Source organism: Tursiops truncatus, chromosome 11, assembly GCF_011762595.2.
Source record: "Tursiops truncatus isolate mTurTru1 chromosome 11, mTurTru1.mat.Y, whole genome shotgun sequence".
Classification (NCBI taxonomy): Eukaryota; Metazoa; Chordata; class Mammalia; order Artiodactyla; family Delphinidae; genus Tursiops; species Tursiops truncatus.
The window spans coordinates 63,427,657-63,444,929 of NC_047044.1; the positions used below are offsets into that span (position 1 = coordinate 63,427,657).

The following is a 17,273-nucleotide window of genomic DNA, read 5'->3' on the forward strand; positions in this document are numbered from 1 at the left end:
AGGGCATGTGGGGACCTGGAAAAAACGGAGGATAAAGGAGAGGGAGAGAGGCAGGCAGGTTGCTGGCGCGGTGGAGGAGACAGAGCTACACGTCAGGAGCTGACGCTGATGGAGGAGGGGACGAATCCTTCTCCCACCTCCTGGCCAAGCAGGGGGCAGTGCAACAAGGGGTCTCCCGCGGAGGTGGAGGGAGGTAGGTCCGGGGCAGGTCAGTCAGGATGGCAAGAGGGTTCATGCCGCCCCAGGCAAGTGGTTTCAGGAGTCCCCAGGTAGGAGCAGGTGGGAGAAATGATCGGATACGTAGGAGTCGCGGAGTGTGGCTGAAGGGGCTGGGTGGGCGAGGATCGGGGTCTTAGGTGCCAGCGAATCTGTTTGGGGGTGGGCTTGACGAGAACGCTCCTAGGGATGAGTCCGCGCAGCGCCTCACAGGCACTCGTGCAGTACGCGAGTGTGCGTGCAGTTGCGGCAGCTGACGTGGCAGCACCAGTGGAAGGTGCAGTTGCAGCGCTCGGTGACGCGCTGCGTGCGCGTGCGGTGGCCCCGGCCACAGCAGAGCAGCTCGCAGCCGTCCAGCGCGGGCGACGAGCTGTTGCAGGCGCGCCCTGCCGTGCCCGCTGTACCCAGGCGTCCGCTATATGTGCAGAAGTTGGGCGATTTCTCGAAGTAGACGAGATCGTGGGGGGAGGGAGGCTTGTGAGCGGGGTCCTCGGGCTCGAGGCGCAGCAGTTCCGCCCGCGAGGCGCGGTTGTTGCCGCGATTGCCGTACAGGACGCGCGAGGCGCCGTCGAAGCGGTCCCGCAGCACGTCGCCCACGGCGCGCAGCGTGGGCAGCCGCATCCAGCACGTGCGCACCGTGCACGAGCCGGACATCCCGTGGCACTTGCACTCCTGGCGCATCTCGGAGAACACGGTCTGGGGGAAACGGAGAAGAAAGGGTGTTCCAGGGCACTGTCAGAGTCAGGGCCACCTTCCCAGATACCGCCCCCTCCCGGACGTCGCCGGAACCTCAGCAAAGGCCCAGGCCTAGCCGCGCACAGAGGAAGGGAGGCGCGAAATGTCCCGCAGAGATTTGGACACTAAGCCCAACTCTGCTCCACCCGGCGAATCTGTCTCTGCCTCTCAACCTGGTTTTTTGAACCTGTACAGTGGAGGGGCTGTAGGCAATACAGTCTATGGGTTACATGACTTCTAACCTCTCAGTTGTCAGCCACTGTCTCTTTCATTCTCTGGCTTCCTTCCAAGCCTCCGCGCTCTCCGGACGCCCTCGCCTGGCTCCTTACCCTACCCCATGACCTTATCACCGACCGTTACTTCCCAAGTTCGAGGTTAGCCTCTGCGAGGGACTCCGAGAACCCTGCCATTCCGTTTCGGGTGCGGTGACCCGCAAGCCCGCTCACCGTGCGGCCCGCCTCGTTGTTGTGAAGGTTCATGAGGAAGCGCAGGTCCCGCCCCTTCTCCCCGGAGTCCACAAACTCCCGGCCAAAGAGGCGGCCGAAGTCGATGTTGTCGCTGCAGCCTCCCCAGTGCCAATCGGGGCCCCCAGGACCGCGCCGCCGGTAGTCGCACGTGCAGGACTCGATGGAGCCCTCCGAGCAGGAGCGCGCCACCGAATGGGTGACCCCGGCCGAGGTGATGGCGAAGATAAATGCTGTTTCCCGACAGCCTGTTGGGGAAGGGAGCGGGGATCAGCCAGGGGGCACGCGGGGGTGCAGCAGGCACCTTCAGTGGAGGGCTTGGGACCCTTGAGTCACACGCCCCAAATCCTGCCTTAGATTCCTGAAAGCCCGGCGACGGGCTGTGTTGGGAAGCTGGTCTCACGGAGAAAGCAAGTGCGTGGGCACGCAACCACGCCACGCTTGTAATCACACGTTACTGAGACTCAGGGAGCATTCTGGCTTCTCGGTGGAAGTGGGGCAGCCCCAGAGAGAAAAGCCGGAAAGAGGGGAGTGGAGGAATTCTGCACCGCCAAGACCTCTCCGCAGCCCAAACTTTCGGCCCGGCCCTCGTCAGCGATGCAAGACTTGCTGGGCTGGAGGTAAGAGACGCCCGCAGAGACCAGCTTTGAGAGGGGCTGAGGGACAGCAGTGGCCAGCCAGCGTCCACGACTCGGAACTCCCTTTCTCTGGGGCAGTGGCTCAGAAAAGTTAGCTTCGTGCCCGAGGTGCACGGCTTGAAAGCCCCTGGTAGAACGAGTCTGGCCCAGAGCTAGTGCTGGCATGAAGCTCTTGGCGGGTGGATCGTGTGACCCTGCAGGTGCCCCGGACATCTTCCCTGCACTTGCCCGCCCCTGCCCTGGGGGTGACCGTGCGTTCCCCTGGTCCAGGAAGCGTCACCTTCCTGGGTACCCACCTCGGTTGACGATCTTGCCGAAGAGGTGGGGCCCCGAAGCTGTGGGACAGTTCCAGCGGCGGTTCCGGAACTGCCACTTGCACTCTCGCACAGCGCTCTGCAGCCCCCCGCTCACACTGTGCAGGATCCCCGGGTTCTGGCGGATCAGCCGCCGCTGTTTGCGGCTCAGCAGCTGCAGACTGGGCTCGAGTACCAGTTGCAGGCTCTTGGAGTCGGTCAGCAGGTTCGTGGAGGAGGCTACGTTCACGATGCCCCTGGTGAGACGCATGATAGGAGCTCAAGCTCTGGAAGGGGACCTGCACCCTAACCAGAAAGGTCATGCCCACCCTGTCCTCTTCCTGGAGCTATTTGCTGGCGAGAGCGGCGGGATCAATAGCAAGGTAACAGTTCCGCGCTCCCAGGCTCACTAGTTTGAAAGGACTTGGCGTCCAGAGTTTTGTGTTCCCAGGGATCTTAGGACTGCTCGGGGGCCCTGCGCCCGGAGCTGGACAGCAGAGGCACGGAGAACCGGAGACTAGATATTCACCTTGGTTCTCAGAGCCTGCTTCCGGGCAGCCTGGTGAGCAAACCCTGGCCTGCCATCCATGCCCACCCAAGGCGTGAAATGCTTGGGAGTTCCACCCTCTACTTGGCTTCTTTCTGAGTGCACGCCTGCCCTTTCTCTCCCGAGGCTGGGAAACCTGTGGTGTGACTACCGCCGTGAGGCTCGGTTTGGGGCTCTTGGAAGAAGGGCGGTGCTAGATGGGAGTGGGCTCCCTGGCTGGAGTATCGTGGGCCACCGGGCGGACCATTCACCCCACTTAAGCAGAGCTGGATCCTCTGGAGCAGCTCCGCCCCAGAGCGCCCCTCGGTGTCTCAAAGGGAAGTCAGAGCGCTGGAGAGAGCCTGTCTGCGGACGGATCCCAGAGCGTGGGAGCTGGATGGGGCTGGCCCCTGGCTCTGTGCCCCGAGACAAGTGGCGACCCCGCACCAGCTCACTTACCACCATCGGCCACTGCTGTTGGCGGCCAGGGCTGCAGGCAGAGCGGCCAGCGCCAGCAACAGCGTAGCGGAAACCCAGCCAGGCAGCAGTGCCCAGTGCCCCATGGCCTGCCCGGCCTTGCCCGCTCTGTGCTGCAGTTGGGGCGGCTTTGGCTGCTGCCCGCGGCGGTGGGACTGGACGCGGCAGTGGCGGCTGTGGCGAGAGTCCGCAGTCTGGCTCTAACAGCCCCGGGGGCGGGCGACGGGCTGCATGGCTCGCGGTCCCAGCTGGTGGGCTGAGGCAGCCACGGCGGGCGGCACCGCCTCTTATAGTTGTGGCGCTGGCTGAAGTGACGATAGGAGGCTGCCCCGCCGGGCCGCACTGTGGCACCAGGGCACAACGGTCAGGGGCGCAGACAATGGGCAGCGAGCGGGGCCGTGGCTCCCGCCCGTCTGAGCCGAGAGCTGACGGGCTGGCCGTCGGGGCTCACCCCCGCCCCCTACCCGGTGGCTCCCGCCTCCGGACCTGCACTGGCCGCCGACCCCTCCCCTTGGGACGCCCTCCCACGCGCGCCCGCCTCACTCCTCTCCGTGTCCGGAGCCCGTCGGGGACCAGCGTCCGCCAGGGGGCGCGGCGACCAGTGTGCTGCGGGCACAAACTGCCGGGAGCTCAACCGCTTCGCTGCCTGCTGTGGGGCTGTCCCCTCGACGTCACCCCGGTCCCCGCCGGCGTCTCCTCTCTCCCCCATCCTGAGTGGAAGAAGGAAAGCTGTGGTTCTGGGCAGCGACTCTGGGGAGATACCTCCCCTCCCAGGACCCCCCGACGGCTGGACAGGGAAGGAAAAGGGGGGAGACTGGGGTGGGGCTGGGGCTGTGGTCAGGGAAGTCCCAGGGGTGGGTTGGGGGATGCACTGACCACACAGAGCCCCACCATGGAGAGGGACCTGAGGCAGCGGCAGTCTGTGCTTGTGAGGTGGGCTGGAAGGAGTGCACAAGTGGCTGCGTGTGTGCGCGCTAAAGTGGGACAGTGCAAATGAGACTCCGGGTGAGAATATGTGTGAGTGTGTTCTGAGAGCGCACACTCACGGGTGTCCTTGTGCACAGAAAATCCATGTTCAGAAGAGGGATGTGAGGAGCCTTTCCCAGGAATCTTGGAACTTAGCTCAGGTCAGAAAGGGTCATCTAGTCGTCTTGTCACCACCTGGGGCAGTGCATCATCTCCTAGGTGTCGGGAAGGAGGTGGCAGCTACGTCAGGAGAGACCCAGAAGGTTGGCCGAGGAACAAAGAGTGTCTGGAACTGTGTGCGGAGGTGGGCGGTTGAGTGGGCGATTAAATATGCATAGGTGTGTCACTCTCACCCGGCGTACCTCATGCCATCCTATAGTGTGTCACCCTGTGGCATGTTGTCAGCCTGTGCATGTCACTGGGGGAGGGGGGACTACGCCTGTAACCAAGGTGGTATCAAGATGGATGAGTGGCAGTGTCTCTAAGGACTAGGCTCAGAAAGGAAGGGCAGTGGAGCAGATGTCAGGGGTGTACATGGAGGGGCTGGGAAGAGAAGGGCTGCTGGCTAAACTGAACCCAGAAGAGGGAACTTGTGTCTCCAAGTTTCTGCTTCTTTCTGAATTTTTCTGCCAGGTTTCTGTCTTCTCCCCCCCAAACTCTGGCTCTCTTCACTCTCACCGTGCCAGGTTACCTAGAGCACCTGCGACCATCTCTACGAGTCCTGGGAGTCCCTCCTCCTAGGACTCCATCTCAGCCTCAAGGCCACCTCTGCCTCCTATCGAAGAAGTGGCAGCTGTTCCCTATATGGGGCATAGGGGGCACTGCCAGCCTGGTTCTCATGCCCCACCACCACACACAGGTGGCCCCTGGAAGACGGAGGATCTCCTCCTTTAGGTCTCTCCTGTCTCTCCATTTTACCGAGGAAAAACTACATTGGGCAGTTATCCAAGGGCCACATAGCTAACGAGGGAATAAACGGTAGAGCCAGGTTAAAACCCAGACTGTTTTGACTCAAAGCCCATGCTCTTTCCACCTTACTGGCTGCTTGTGACTGTGCAGCAATAGCAGGCTGGGAGCTCTTCCTGAAATTGGCAGATAAAGAAAAATGGTCTTTAGGATCTTCCTGCCTCTCCTTTTTTTTAAAAAAAAAAATTATTTATTTGTTTGGCTGTACCAGGTCTTAGTTGCAGCATGTGGGATCTAGTTCCCTGACTAGGGATCGAACCTGGGCCCCTACATGTGGAGCGTGGAGTCTTAACCACTGGACCACCAGGGAAGTCGCTCCCTTTTTTTTTTTTTTTAACATCTTTATTGGAGTATAATTGCTTTACAGTGTTGTGTTAGTTTCTGCTTTATAACAAAGTGAATCAGCTATACATATACCTATATACCCTTATCTCCTCCCTCTTGCGTCTCCCTCCCACCCTCCCTACCCCACAACTCTAGGTGGTCACAAAGCACCGAGCTGATTGCCTCCCTTTTTGATCCTCTCTTTTCCCTCTCCTCTGCCTTTCGGATGCTTTTTGACTGAGCAATATACCCAGGCCTGATCCTAAAGTGTTCCAAGTCCCAGAAATGATCAGGCTTCCCCTCCAATGCAGGGAAATCACTCTAAGAAATAAATGCTTGATAAGTTTAATTAATCTTCCTGGGGCACTTGCATTTTAAAAGAGATGCATATTAACACAAATGAAGCCTGATGGAGGTTATTTTTGAGGGGAATGTATTTTCCAGGCCCTTTGCCCAGTCCAGCATGCTTGTCCCCTCCAAGGATTTGACCCTGAGGGACAAGGTGTACTGGCCCAGCATCTTCCACAGGTCTAAAAGCCAGTGGCCTCTGCAGAGGCCACCCAGCACAGATGGCTCAAGTAAATAGACAGTGTACCATGGGCAGCCTGTCCTTTGTCCCTTAGGATTTTCTTCCCACTGGGGCCTGGGTCACATCTTTTGGCTTGGTGGGTTGATAAAACATCATGGAGGAGGGAGCTGGGCTCGAAGACAGGGCAGTCCTGTCTGTGGCCACTGGTGACAAGCAGAGGTGGGAAGAGAGGAAAGAAGGATTCAGTATCCTTTGTTCCACCATTCCACCCACCAGGAATAGTGGGGAAGAGTGGGAGGGCTCTAGGTCTGGTCACACTCTGTATGACCTGGCCCAAATTCCTATTTAGATCAAATCGTCGCTCTATCAATCGTCCTCTCCTTCTTTCCTGCGTCATCGGTTTACCTAGCTACTGGATCATACCCATCAGCATACAAATATGCTGTAATGTCTCCCATCTAAAAAACCCCAGAACTTTGTTTGACTTCACATTACCACCCAACGTTGCCCCATTTCTCTGCTGTCTTTATATATATATATATATATATATATATATATATATATATATATATATATATAAATTTATTTTTGGCTGCATTGGGTCTTCATTGCCGTGCAAGGGCTTTCTCTAGTTGTGGAGAGCGGGCGTTACTCCTCATTGTGGCGTGCGGGATTCTCATTGCAGTGGCTTCTCTTGCTGCAGAGCACGGGCTTCAGTAGTTGTGGCACGTGGGCTCAGTAGCTGTGGCGCACGGGCTTCGTTGCTCCGCGACATGTGGGATCTTCCCGGACCAGGGCTGGAACCTGTGTCCCCTGCATTGGCAGGCAGATTCTTAACCACTGTGCCACCAGGGAATCCCCTCTCTGCTGTCTTTTACTGCAGAACTCAAAAGCGTTGCTTTAATCACCGATGCCGGTTTCTTTTCTTTATTCTGTCTTTCCACCACCCTAATCACACCTTCTAACCCACTACATTTCCTTATAAAAATCATCCATGACCTCCGTTTTGCTCTACAGTCAAATCTCAGTTCTCATCCTAACAAACTTTTTAGGAATAGCAGACAAAGTTGAACACTTCCTCCTTGAAATATTCTCTCTCGATTTCTGGAGCACCGTTCCTACCTCCCTGGCTGCTCAGTCTCTTTATCTGGTTCCACCTTTGTACCCAATTTCTACATAACTCATTGAACTGCACCCCAGTTCAATCTGGAGCTTCTTCTCAGTCTACACTCACTCCTTTGGTGAACTATCCAGTCTCATGCTCCCTACTTTTATCTCTGGCCCTGAACTCTGGACTTGCATATCTAACACTTGAATAAACACCTCAAAATGTACAATGTCCAAAACTGAACTCCCAGTTCTTCCCTTGCACCTGCTCTTTTTTCAGTCATCCCCATCCCAGTAAATCGCAACTCCATCCTTTCAGTCGCTCAGGACAAGAATCTTAGAGCCATCCTTGACTCATCTGTTTTCTTATAATCTGTGTCAAATCAGTAAAAAAAAGAAAAGAAAACAGTCTTGCCCTTCTGTCTTCAAAATATATGTAGAATCGGATCCATTCTTACCATTCCACTTCTACAACACTGGTCAGAGCCACCATCATATCTCTCTCCTGTACTATTGCAATAACCTCCTAACAGCTCTCCCTGCCCCAGTCCTTGGGCCCCATAGTCTATTTTCCACAGAGCCATTCTTTCTAAAACAAAGTAAGATCGTTTCATTCTCTGCTCAGAATTTTCCAGTGATTCCCTATCTCACTCAAAGGAAAAGGCAAAATCTTTATTTTTGCCTACAAGGCTCTATATAATCTGACCTTGCTCCTTCCTTGTCCTCTAACTTCATTGCCTACCACTCTCTCCCCTGTGGGTTCCTCCCTCCAGCCACACCGGCCTCCTTGCTAATTCCTTGAACGTACGAAGTAAGTGTCTGTCCCAAGATCTTTGCACCTGCTTTTCTGTCTTCTGGAGTGCCCTTCCTCAGCTATCTCCATGAATTTGTTGCTTCCCTTTTCCTCCCCCTGTATAAAATGTTAATTCCACTACCTATCTCCTTTACCCTGCTTTATTTTTCTTTGTATCACTTTTGACCATGGATAACTTTAAAGGCTTAAAGTAGAAAATTAGTAGCAAGCAACCGCCCCCCTTGAAATAGAAATGAGAGAGATATGTCAGAGGGGAGAGAGGCTTTACCTAGATGGGGTCTGGGGAGGAAGCAGGGGGCCAGGGCTGAGGGTTATTGGCAGAGGAGCCTACCTTCCTTTGAAGCACCAGCAGGTGGCACTGTCTCCTTGGGCTGGGAAGGCATCAGTCTCTGGTAGAGAAGGGGGCAAAGTTCTGTCGAGGGTAATCTCACAGATAGGTTGGGTGTGTGCGTGGGGGGGGGTTCTCGGGAGTCCAGCGTAGTCGGGCTGCGGAACCTCTGGTGCCTCCGGGTGGTGGCCTACGGTGCTGCAGCAGAAGGCGTGAGAGGCGGAGGGTGGGCAGCGCAGCTGAGCTCACCGCCGCCGCGGGCGCATCCATCCCTCCAGGGCCTATAATTTGGGTTCCCCGGGCCTGGCCGCCCCTATCAGCGGCTCAGCAATAGATGAGTCACCCGGGACCCTGGGCCAAGGCAAACACGGGGTGGGGGGAGGAGGGGGAGGAAGAGGAGGAGGCTTTCGAGACTGTACTCAGCTTTAGCCGACGCCTCAGTTGCTCGATCCCCCAATCTCCCTTTTCTTTGACCCCCGCCCTATAGGGCCCCAGTGTCCTTCTCAGATTGCTCTCGGTGCGTCCATCCCCATGATGGGAAGGCAGCCCCCTACCCTTCCCATTGAGGGGAAGGGGGATCAGTTTGCTCCCATTTCCCTCCCTGAAGCGATGACAGTCCCTCACTTTCCCCCTGCTGTCATGGCCCCAACCCTTGTCAAGGTCCCTCTGGTTCCCGCCCCTCTCCTTTCCTGGAGCTGGCCGCGTGCTTGGGGTATTAGGCAATGGGTGTGTACCCGCAGCCCTCTCCAGGCCCCGCCTGCCACACCACCCTCCAGCCGCCTGCGGGTCAGTGCTCAGGCCAGCCGGTCGGGCCAAGGGCACTGGGGGCCAGCTCAGGCCACCCAGTCTGCCTGCCTGTGGCCTCATGTCCCAGAGCTGGGCTTCTGCAGGGAGAGGGAACAGGAGTATGGGTCCTTGGACTTGGGATAGGCCAGCTTGGGGAGCCCTGGGGTCACTAAGAAGTTGGAATCTGTGGCAGTAGTTCTGACCCTGGCCCTTCCTTGGCACCTGGCTATACGGCAGCCCAACAAGGGTAGAATAAGAAGGAACAGTCTGAAACTGGAGACACATGGAGAAATACGAGCGTCCAAGAGGTCCCCCTGTGGGAGAAGAGGGGCATAGGAGACCTCGTCCCTCCTTCCAGGGCCCTAGGTAAACTTCCAGGCTGACATCCAGGGAGAAGGACAAGGACACTGGTGAGGATCAGCGAATCCAGGTGTAAGGACAGAAGCTACGGAGTCAGGGTGCAGATTCTGGTGGCCTCAAAAGCCACGCACGGTTTGGTTCTTGGCCCCTAAACAGGAAGGAGGGGCAAGAGCTCTAGGGCTCCTTCTCCTATACTCCCCTCTCCCCCCAAGGTAGGACAGCAGAGGGGAGCAAGCAGCCCTCCGTGGTCACAGCTGTCCAGTGTCAGGACCATGGCGCTTTCACCTCCCTAGCCTGCTTGAGGCCTGGCACAGGAAGGTGATTAATACATTTCCTACCAGATGAAAGTCATTAATCTCCCTCAGACAGCTCCGCCCCCCTAGACAGCAATGCCCCCTGCAGCACGGGGCAGGACCTGCAGCCACACAGACTGGAGGCTGGCTGCCCAGCAGAGCTACATGGCCAGTACCAAGGAAGCGATGACTGGGGCTGTGGGTTTCAGCCCCGTGGCCCTGCTTCCCCGGGGGGCCTGTCTCTGAGTCAACGTGCCAGCCTTGGGCGCGCGGGGCCAGCGGTGCCTTGGGCTGCGGTCTGGCAGGGGCGGGGGGCGGCTGGGAAGCCTGGGGCCCCTCTCTGGCAAAAATAGCCCACAGTGGTTAGAGCTGGGAGGGTGAGTCAGGCAGGAGCGCAGCAGCGCCTAACCCCTTCGCTGCCACTGGGGCTCCCTAAGGTGGTTTGCCTCCGTATCTGCAACCCAGGATCAGGCTCTTTCCCTGGCTGTCCTTGGGCCGGGCTCAGCTCGGGATACCGAGGCCCTCCTCCTTCCACGTGAAGCAAGTCTGAGAGTCTGGAGCAGGAATATGGGCCACGCGGAGTGCAGACCCGGGATCCTAGGAAGGGCAGGAGACCTCTGCTGGCAAGGATGCCTGTAAGCTAAGGGGAAGCATTGGGGCAGGCTGAAGATCTCTGGAGTCACCCGAGCCGCTGCTAAAGCCAAACTCTGAGGCCAGAGCTGACCCCTCCCAAGGGGCAGGCGTAGGGCTCGGAGGTGGGCGGAAGCCAAGCCACCCAGAAGGGAGCTGCTCCTGCCGGCTCCGATTGCCCTGCACTGTGCTCTCTCTGAGGGCTCTACCCAAGACTGTCCAGCGACAGAAGCTCGATCTCAGCTCCATCTTCATCTTCTCAAGGGCACCTTGCAGCCATCCAACTATCAGTGGGAAACTGAGGCAAAGAGAAATGACCACTTGGGACCAGGGTCCTGGCTCCCTAGACTGGGTCACTGCACCCTTCTTGCAGCCTGGGCGGTCCCAGAGCAGGTGAGCGGAACTCTGGCCCACCTCCCCCTTCAGCGGGGCCAAGCCTGAACCCAGGCGTCGGGGGAGAGGGTGTGTGTGTGCGCTGGGAGGAGGGGGAGCGGCTGGGCTCCCCGGGTCATGGCGGGGGGTGCGACGAGTGGGGTGGGGATGCCCCGGGCTCAGGGAGGGGCCGCAGCTCTGTCAGCCGCGGCAGAGCCGCCGGTGAGCTCGGCGCGAGTAGAGCCAGAGCCCCCAGTTCTTTGCTCGCCCGCCTGCTAGCTTTCTCGATCACTCCCTCCCTTCCTCCCTCCCTTCCTCCCGGCGGCCGCGGCGGCGCTGGGGAAGCGGCGAAGAGGAGTGGCCCTGCCCTGGAAGAATGCGGCTCTGCCGAGGGGGCAGAACCCGACGCAGTCTCCCCACGGTTTGAACAGCCCGAGCCCAGGCTACCCAACCGCGCCAGTGGCGGACTCTGCACGAGAGCAGCTGGAGGTAATCGGGACCGGGAGAGCAGGGAGGGCAGGGACTCGCACACGGGGACGAGACGGGCACAGTGGCAGTCAGACAGACAGACACGCATCCGCCCACGGGGGCACAGAGATGCGGAGAGAGCCAGGGATATCGCCAGAAATAAAGACACCGCAAATAAAGGAGTGGCCCCAGATTTGGAGGGCAATGAACGAGAGCAAAGGGGTGGGGACTGAGACTGGGGACCTGGTGGGGACCAGAGGGGCGATGCTAGGAGGAGGGGAACATGTAGTTAGGAAAGGTGGCAGATGAGGAAGAGGTCTCAGCTTGCGCCACGGTCCCTTTCAGGAGGGAACCAAAGTCCCCTCCCTGACTTTGCCGCACCTGGAGCCTCCCCTCGCTCCCTACTGGGGCCGAAGCGGGCAGAGTGGGATGGGGAGCCCATTTCTCCACCCTTTTCAGAGAAGTTGCTGGCCTTAGACGGCACCCGGAGGCGACAGCCCCCCACTCCCGCCCTGCCATCTGGGGGTGGTGGGGAACCCTCTCTCAGTCCTGCCCAGCAGCCCAGTGAGAGGGTGAAGCTGTGTTGGGCAGGGGAAGCCAGTCTTGGGGCCCTTGAAAAGGGAGCGGTGGGCAAGGTAGTGGAGAGCTGTTTGTGAGTCTATACCTCTGTTTGCACGTGAGTGTGTCTGTGTGCCAGGCATTGTGTCTGGCTAGATTGGCTCCAGAGCACTAGCGTAAGTCCCAGCTTCTAGGCGGGGACTCTTCCTCCAGGGCCCAGGTACTCTGGGAATCAAGGCGTGATCTTTATTGTTTTGTTTGAGGGGGGTGAGAACGGTCGGTGGGGTGGCACTGGTGAGTTAGGAGCCCGAAGCTGAGCATCCTTTGGTTGCCTAGGCGAGCCACCCTATTCCGGAGCCATCCTTAAGTCTCCCTGTCCCGCAGGCCCTGATCGATCTGCCCACCGGGGCCTTCGGGCCCGGGATTCGACATGCGGGAGGAGCCGCGGCCGCGGCCTCCGCCCTCGGGCCTCGCGGGTCTCCTGTTCCTGGCTTTGTGCAGTCGGTGAGCAGTTCCCCTGTCACCCAGCCCACGAGAGAAAGCCCTGGGCTAGAGGCGGGGCGGGAGGAGTCAGAGGGGGCGCGAGGCCTGGACCACTGACCCTCAAATGCCTTCTCGGTTCCCAGGGCCCTAAGCAATGAGATTCTGGGTCTGAAGCTGCCCGGCGAGCCGCCGCTGACCGCCAACACCGTATGCTTGACGCTGTCGGGCCTGAGCAAACGGCAGTTAGGCCTGTGCCTGCGCAGCCCCGACGTGACGGCGTCCGCGCTTCAGGGCCTGCACATCGCGGTCCACGAGTGTCAGCACCAGCTGCGTGACCAGCGCTGGAACTGCTCGGCGCTCGAGGGCGGCGGTCGCCTGCCGCACCACAGCGCCATCCTCAAGCGCGGTGAGCCTGGCGGGGCGGGTCTGTGCCGCCGCCGGGGCTGGGGGGCGGGGGGCAGGCCGAGGCGAGCGGAGGCGGGAAGGGACGAGTTCACGACTCCGGGAGGGGCCTCTCCGGGAATTCCCCCCGGAGCCGCGCGCGGAGTAGGGTCTGGCCACCCGTCTGGGGCCCCGTGCTTCTGACTTCCACCTGCGCACTGCCGGCAAGGCAGCTGGGTCCCTGCTCCCCTACCCTAGGCGCCCCCGCCCCTTTCCTGTCTCCGCCCAGCTGATCTGGGCTGCCCCTGTGAGCAAGAGATGCCCCCAGCCCTGGAAACTTCAAATGCCCCCCTTCTTCCCCTCCCCCAGTTTTCTGTCCCTCCCTCTCCATGGGACAAGCCCAGGCTGGTGTCCCCAGAGCCTCAGCGGGGGTGGGGTGACGCCCCCAACCGTTTAAGGGTTAAACCTACTCCCCTAATTACTGGGGTTCCCAGGAGCAGAAGGTGGGAACAAAGACCCTGATGGCTTTGAAGTCGGGGAGCATCCCCCTCCTCTGTGCTGTGAGGGCCCCAGGTGGCTCTCACCTGAGCAGGTGAGGAGCGGCTAGAGGGGCGGAGAACAGGTCACTGCGGGGCCTGGTCTGGGGGCCCTGGTCTGAGCGGCAGCCCTGTCTCTTGCCAGGCCATGCCGGAGTTTACTCCCTAGAGGAGTAAACATCCATCTCAGGCTCAGCCCAAGGGTGGGGGCAATACTTTGGGGACCACAGGGTTAATAGGCAGCTACCATCTTCAGGGGAATTCCCAAGACTTGTGCAGACAGCTTCCCCCCTGGAGGGCTGGGGCTGGAGGATCGGGAGGCTGGGCCAGGAGCCCTGCATCCCGGGGTGGGAGAGGCCTGGCCCCTAGAGAGGGGCTGTCTCTCATCCACTCAGGGCTCCAGAGAGCCCCTGCCTAGAAGGAAGTGAGGGACCCCCTCCATTTCCACAGGGCCTGGTGTAGGCGAAGGCTTTGATGCCTAAATGAGAAGCATGCCTATCTAAGCCTGGGAAAGGCTTGTCATCCTGAGCCTCTGTGACCCCCAAAACGTAACAAAGAAGCCAACATTTTAAGAGGGCCTTAGGGAGAATCGCCCACGCCTCTCTCCCTCTCCCAGTGTTTTATAGAGTAATAGCAGGTTAGGATAAACATAAAGGCTAGTCTTAATGGGCAAATATAAAACTAGAAGCTGGAAAGAGGAAGGACAGCTCCACAGCTCCCGTACTTTGGGGATGTTGGAGTGGTGGAGGGTAGGTTGGTTAAAAGACTGATTAAAATAACCTTGAATTACACACACACACACACACACACACACACACACACACACACACACACACACAACCAAAGGACTCTGCTTCCACCCCACCTGCAGGGCTGGGGAATTTCTAAGGCTTTCAGATGTAGAACTGAGTGAACGCATCTTCAAAGACCTCAGGGACTCTCTCTTAGTCATCTCTCAACCCCAGGGGTCTTTCCCTTTAGGCTAGCTCTTTCATCCATACCTGAAAATCCCAGACTTACAGAGCAAGAATGGGCCTCAGGGATGATCTCAAACCATCCTCTCCCTTTAAAGATGAGGAAACTGAGGCTCTGTGCTCTCGGTTCCCTTACTTCCCGTGTGACTTGCTCCCAAATTACTCAGCTGGTAAAAGGCAGGACCAGGAGTCAGGAGTTTCTGGAATTGGAGTGTGGCTGTTTATTTCCTTTGGCCCCCTTACTCTCAGCTGCCTGTCAGACTTACCCCTACCATCATAACCTTTTCATCCCCAGGTTTCCGAGAGAGCGCTTTTTCCTTCTCCATGCTGGCTGCTGGGGTCATGCATGCGGTAGCCACGGCCTGCAGCCTGGGCAAGCTGGTGAGCTGCAGCTGCGGCTGGAAGGGCGGTGGCGAGCAGGATCGGCTGAGGGCCAAACTGCTGCAGCTGCAGGCACTGTCCCGGGGCAAGAGTTTTCCCCACTCCCTGCCCAGCCCGGGCCCTGGCTCAGGCCCCAGCCCTGGCCCCCAGGACACATGGGAATGGGGTGGCTGTAACCATGACATGGACTTTGGAGAGAAGTTCTCTCGGGATTTCTTGGATTCCAGGGAAGCTCCCCGGGACATCCAGGCACGAATGCGAATCCACAACAACAGGGTGGGGCGTCAGGTATGTGTGTGCAACTTGCCCTCCGTCTCCGCTTTCGAGGCCTGGCTAGATCTCGGGAGGCACAGCATAGTAAGAGGATGTGGTGGGTGATTGTCACTCACCAGCTGGGTGGCCTCAGTTTTGCATCTGTAAAAAGAGTCTCATGATACCTACCTTACAGTGTCATTAAGACTGAGCTAGTACATAGAGCACCCAGAATAGTGCCTAGTCCTCGACAGGTGCTCATTACATGGTAGCTATTATTATAGCTGTCTTCCCTACAGAATTTAGGGGTGCGAGACTCCCTGGTTTAGCAGTGCTCACTCTGGAAAGAGCACTGGACTGGGAGTCAGGACAACTGGAGCTGAGTCCTGTTGCCAGCTAGTTATTGAAGATGGGCAAATTACACTCTGCTCCGGCTTCAGTTCTGCAACCATAACATGAGGGAGATGGGCTATTAGCCAGCCTCGAAGTGCCCTTTCTCTTCTGATATTTCCTTGTCATTCTTGCCTCTATTTGTCCGTCTGTGCCCTCTGTTCCCTCCCCTCTCCTGTGCCTTTGTGCTCTGTCCATTTGCTGCCCTCCCCTTTCACCTCTTCCCTGCTGATGCTCTAGGTGGTAACTGAAAACCTGAAGCGGAAATGCAAGTGTCATGGCACATCAGGCAGCTGCCAGTTCAAGACGTGCTGGAGGTCAGCCCCAGAGTTCCGGGTGGTAGGGGCGGCCTTGAGGGAGCGGCTGGGCCGGGCCATCTTCATTGATACTCACAACCGCAACTCTGGAGCCTTCCAACCCCGCCTTCGTCCCCGTCGCCTCTCAGGAGAACTGGTCTACTTTGAGAAGTCTCCTGACTTCTGCGAGCGAGACCCCACCATGGGCTCCCCAGGCACGCGGGGCCGGGCCTGCAACAAGACCAGCCGCCTGCTGGATGGCTGTGGCAGCCTGTGCTGTGGCCGCGGCCACAACGTGCTCCGGCAGACACGAGTTGAGCGCTGTCATTGCCGCTTCCACTGGTGCTGCTACGTGCTATGCGATGAGTGCAAGGTCACAGAATGGGTCAACGTGTGTAAGTGAGGGTCAGCCTCACTGAGGGGCTGGGGAAGGGGAAGGGCACCCTTGCAGCCTTTTGCTCTGATTTCTGTCCAGGGTCAATCTTGGCCCCTGGAAGCTCAAAGTATCTACCTAGAAACAGCTTTGGGGGTGGTAGGGGTCAGGTGGAGTCTGTGATGTGTGGCCTTCTCCCCCACGGTAGGAGGGCCTTGAGGGGGAGCTGTCACCCTCTTCTGCTCCTCGAACATCCGAATGGACTAAGATGAGATGAACTGTATTGCCCCCCTCTACCCAACCTGGGGTCCCTTTAACTCTCATTCACACTCCTTTTGGCTGGGGAGTCCCTATAGTTTGACCACTCTTTTCTCTTGAGGGATAGCCCTAGGCATTGTGTGGGGCCATAAGACCTGTATCCAGGAGACCACTCACTCCTATTTGCTTGTTCCCAAACTCCTTTACTGCAGCCTGGGCCCCCTCTTAGCGAGTAATGGGAGATGGTTGTAGAGAGGTTTTTCTTAGGGAAGGGACAGAGCACAGGGCACTCAAAAACCCTGAAAGTTGTCTGTCTAGGCCCTTAGGGAAGCTGTCTCCCCAATTCAGATGTTAAAGGGAACCCTCCAAAGGAAGACTTTTACCTAAGATTCTCTGAGCCTCTTCTTCTTTCTTCAGCAGTGGGGGTGGGAATGGATAATTTATTGTACCGAGACTTGTTCTTGGTTCTTGTTTGTAACAAAAATAAATTAAGTTACTGGACCAGTGAATACAGATGGTGATATTTCTACCCACACTTGGGATCCCAGTCCTGGATTCTTTGCCGGGTGATTTCTCCTACCCTCCCACACTCAGTGACTTTTTGTATATCATGCCTGGTTCCACAAAGGATTTCAGATGGTCTGCAGGTGACCTGGCGACTTTTAGTGTGGAAAAACCTGGGCGGGGCGGGGGGACTTCTAGGTGTGAGGGACTAGAGATGTAAATATAGGCCCTATTTACGTTCTCTGTGCCTCAACTCCAAATTTTGCCTTGGTCACTGCCCTAAAACAGGGGTTGGCTTTTTTTTTTTTTTTCCCCCTGTAAAGGGCTTGATGGTAGATACATTAGGCTTTCGGACTTCGTCGAAACTACTCAACTCTGTCATAATTACTCAAAAGCAGCCATAGACCATACATAAGCAAATGGGCATGGCTATGTCCAATAAAACTTAATTCACAGAAATGGACTGCGGGACCAGATTTGGTCCTCTGGCTGTGGTTTTTGACCCCTACCCTACACACCATGAGGTCACCTCCTTTCTGGGGTTTTCAAGTCCTGAAGATGTCCCGACATTGAACCTGGACCCAAAAGGGCAGGT

The 17,273-nt window shown here is 57.8% G+C and overlaps 2 protein-coding genes across 2 annotated transcripts; one reads left to right on the top strand and one right to left on the bottom strand.

The window, feature by feature from the left end:
• Window positions 1-423: 423 nt before the first annotated feature.
• On the bottom strand, window positions 424-3,435 carry WNT1 (Wnt family member 1). Its single transcript, XM_004313116.4, has 4 exons — window positions 3,332-3,435; window positions 2,350-2,603; window positions 1,398-1,663; window positions 424-912 (listed from the first exon to the last, which is right to left on the bottom strand). The coding sequence occupies exons 1-4, from the start codon at window positions 3,433-3,435 to the stop codon at window positions 424-426; spliced, it is 1,113 nt and encodes a 370-aa protein (XP_004313164.1).
• A 6,716-nt stretch (window positions 3,436-10,151) lies between these two features.
• On the top strand, window positions 10,152-16,683 carry WNT10B (Wnt family member 10B). The gene is made up of 6 exons (XM_033865644.2): window positions 10,152-10,845; window positions 11,170-11,313; window positions 12,235-12,354; window positions 12,477-12,739; window positions 14,520-14,893; window positions 15,488-16,683. The coding sequence occupies exons 3-6, from the start codon at window positions 12,281-12,283 to the stop codon at window positions 15,944-15,946; spliced, it is 1,170 nt and encodes a 389-aa protein (XP_033721535.1). The 5' UTR covers window positions 10,152-10,845; window positions 11,170-11,313; window positions 12,235-12,280; the 3' UTR covers window positions 15,947-16,683.
• Window positions 16,684-17,273: the final 590 nt, after the last annotated feature.

What these genes read in the sequence shown, in the direction of transcription:
- WNT1 (XM_004313116.4), bottom strand. Translation starts at nt 3,435, where the DNA reads ATGGGGCACTGGGCACTGCTGCCTGGCTGGGTTTCCGCTACGCTGTTG. An exon ending in AACAGCAGTGGCCGATGGTG is followed by an intron (nt 2,604 to 3,331) that starts GTAAGTGAGCTG and finishes GCGTCTCACCAG; the next exon opens with GGGCATCGTGAACGTAGCCT. An exon ending in CGGCAAGATCGTCAACCGAG is followed by an intron (nt 1,664 to 2,349) that starts GTGGGTACCCAG and finishes CTTCCCCAACAG; the next exon opens with GCTGTCGGGAAACAGCATTT.
- WNT10B (XM_033865644.2), top strand. Translation starts at nt 12,281, where the DNA reads ATGCGGGAGGAGCCGCGGCCGCGGCCTCCGCCCTCGGGCCTCGCGGGT. An exon ending in CAGCGCCATCCTCAAGCGCG is followed by an intron (nt 12,740 to 14,519) that starts GTGAGCCTGGCG and finishes TTTCATCCCCAG; the next exon opens with GTTTCCGAGAGAGCGCTTTT. An exon ending in ACAACAGGGTGGGGCGTCAG is followed by an intron (nt 14,894 to 15,487) that starts GTATGTGTGTGC and finishes CTGATGCTCTAG; the next exon opens with GTGGTAACTGAAAACCTGAA.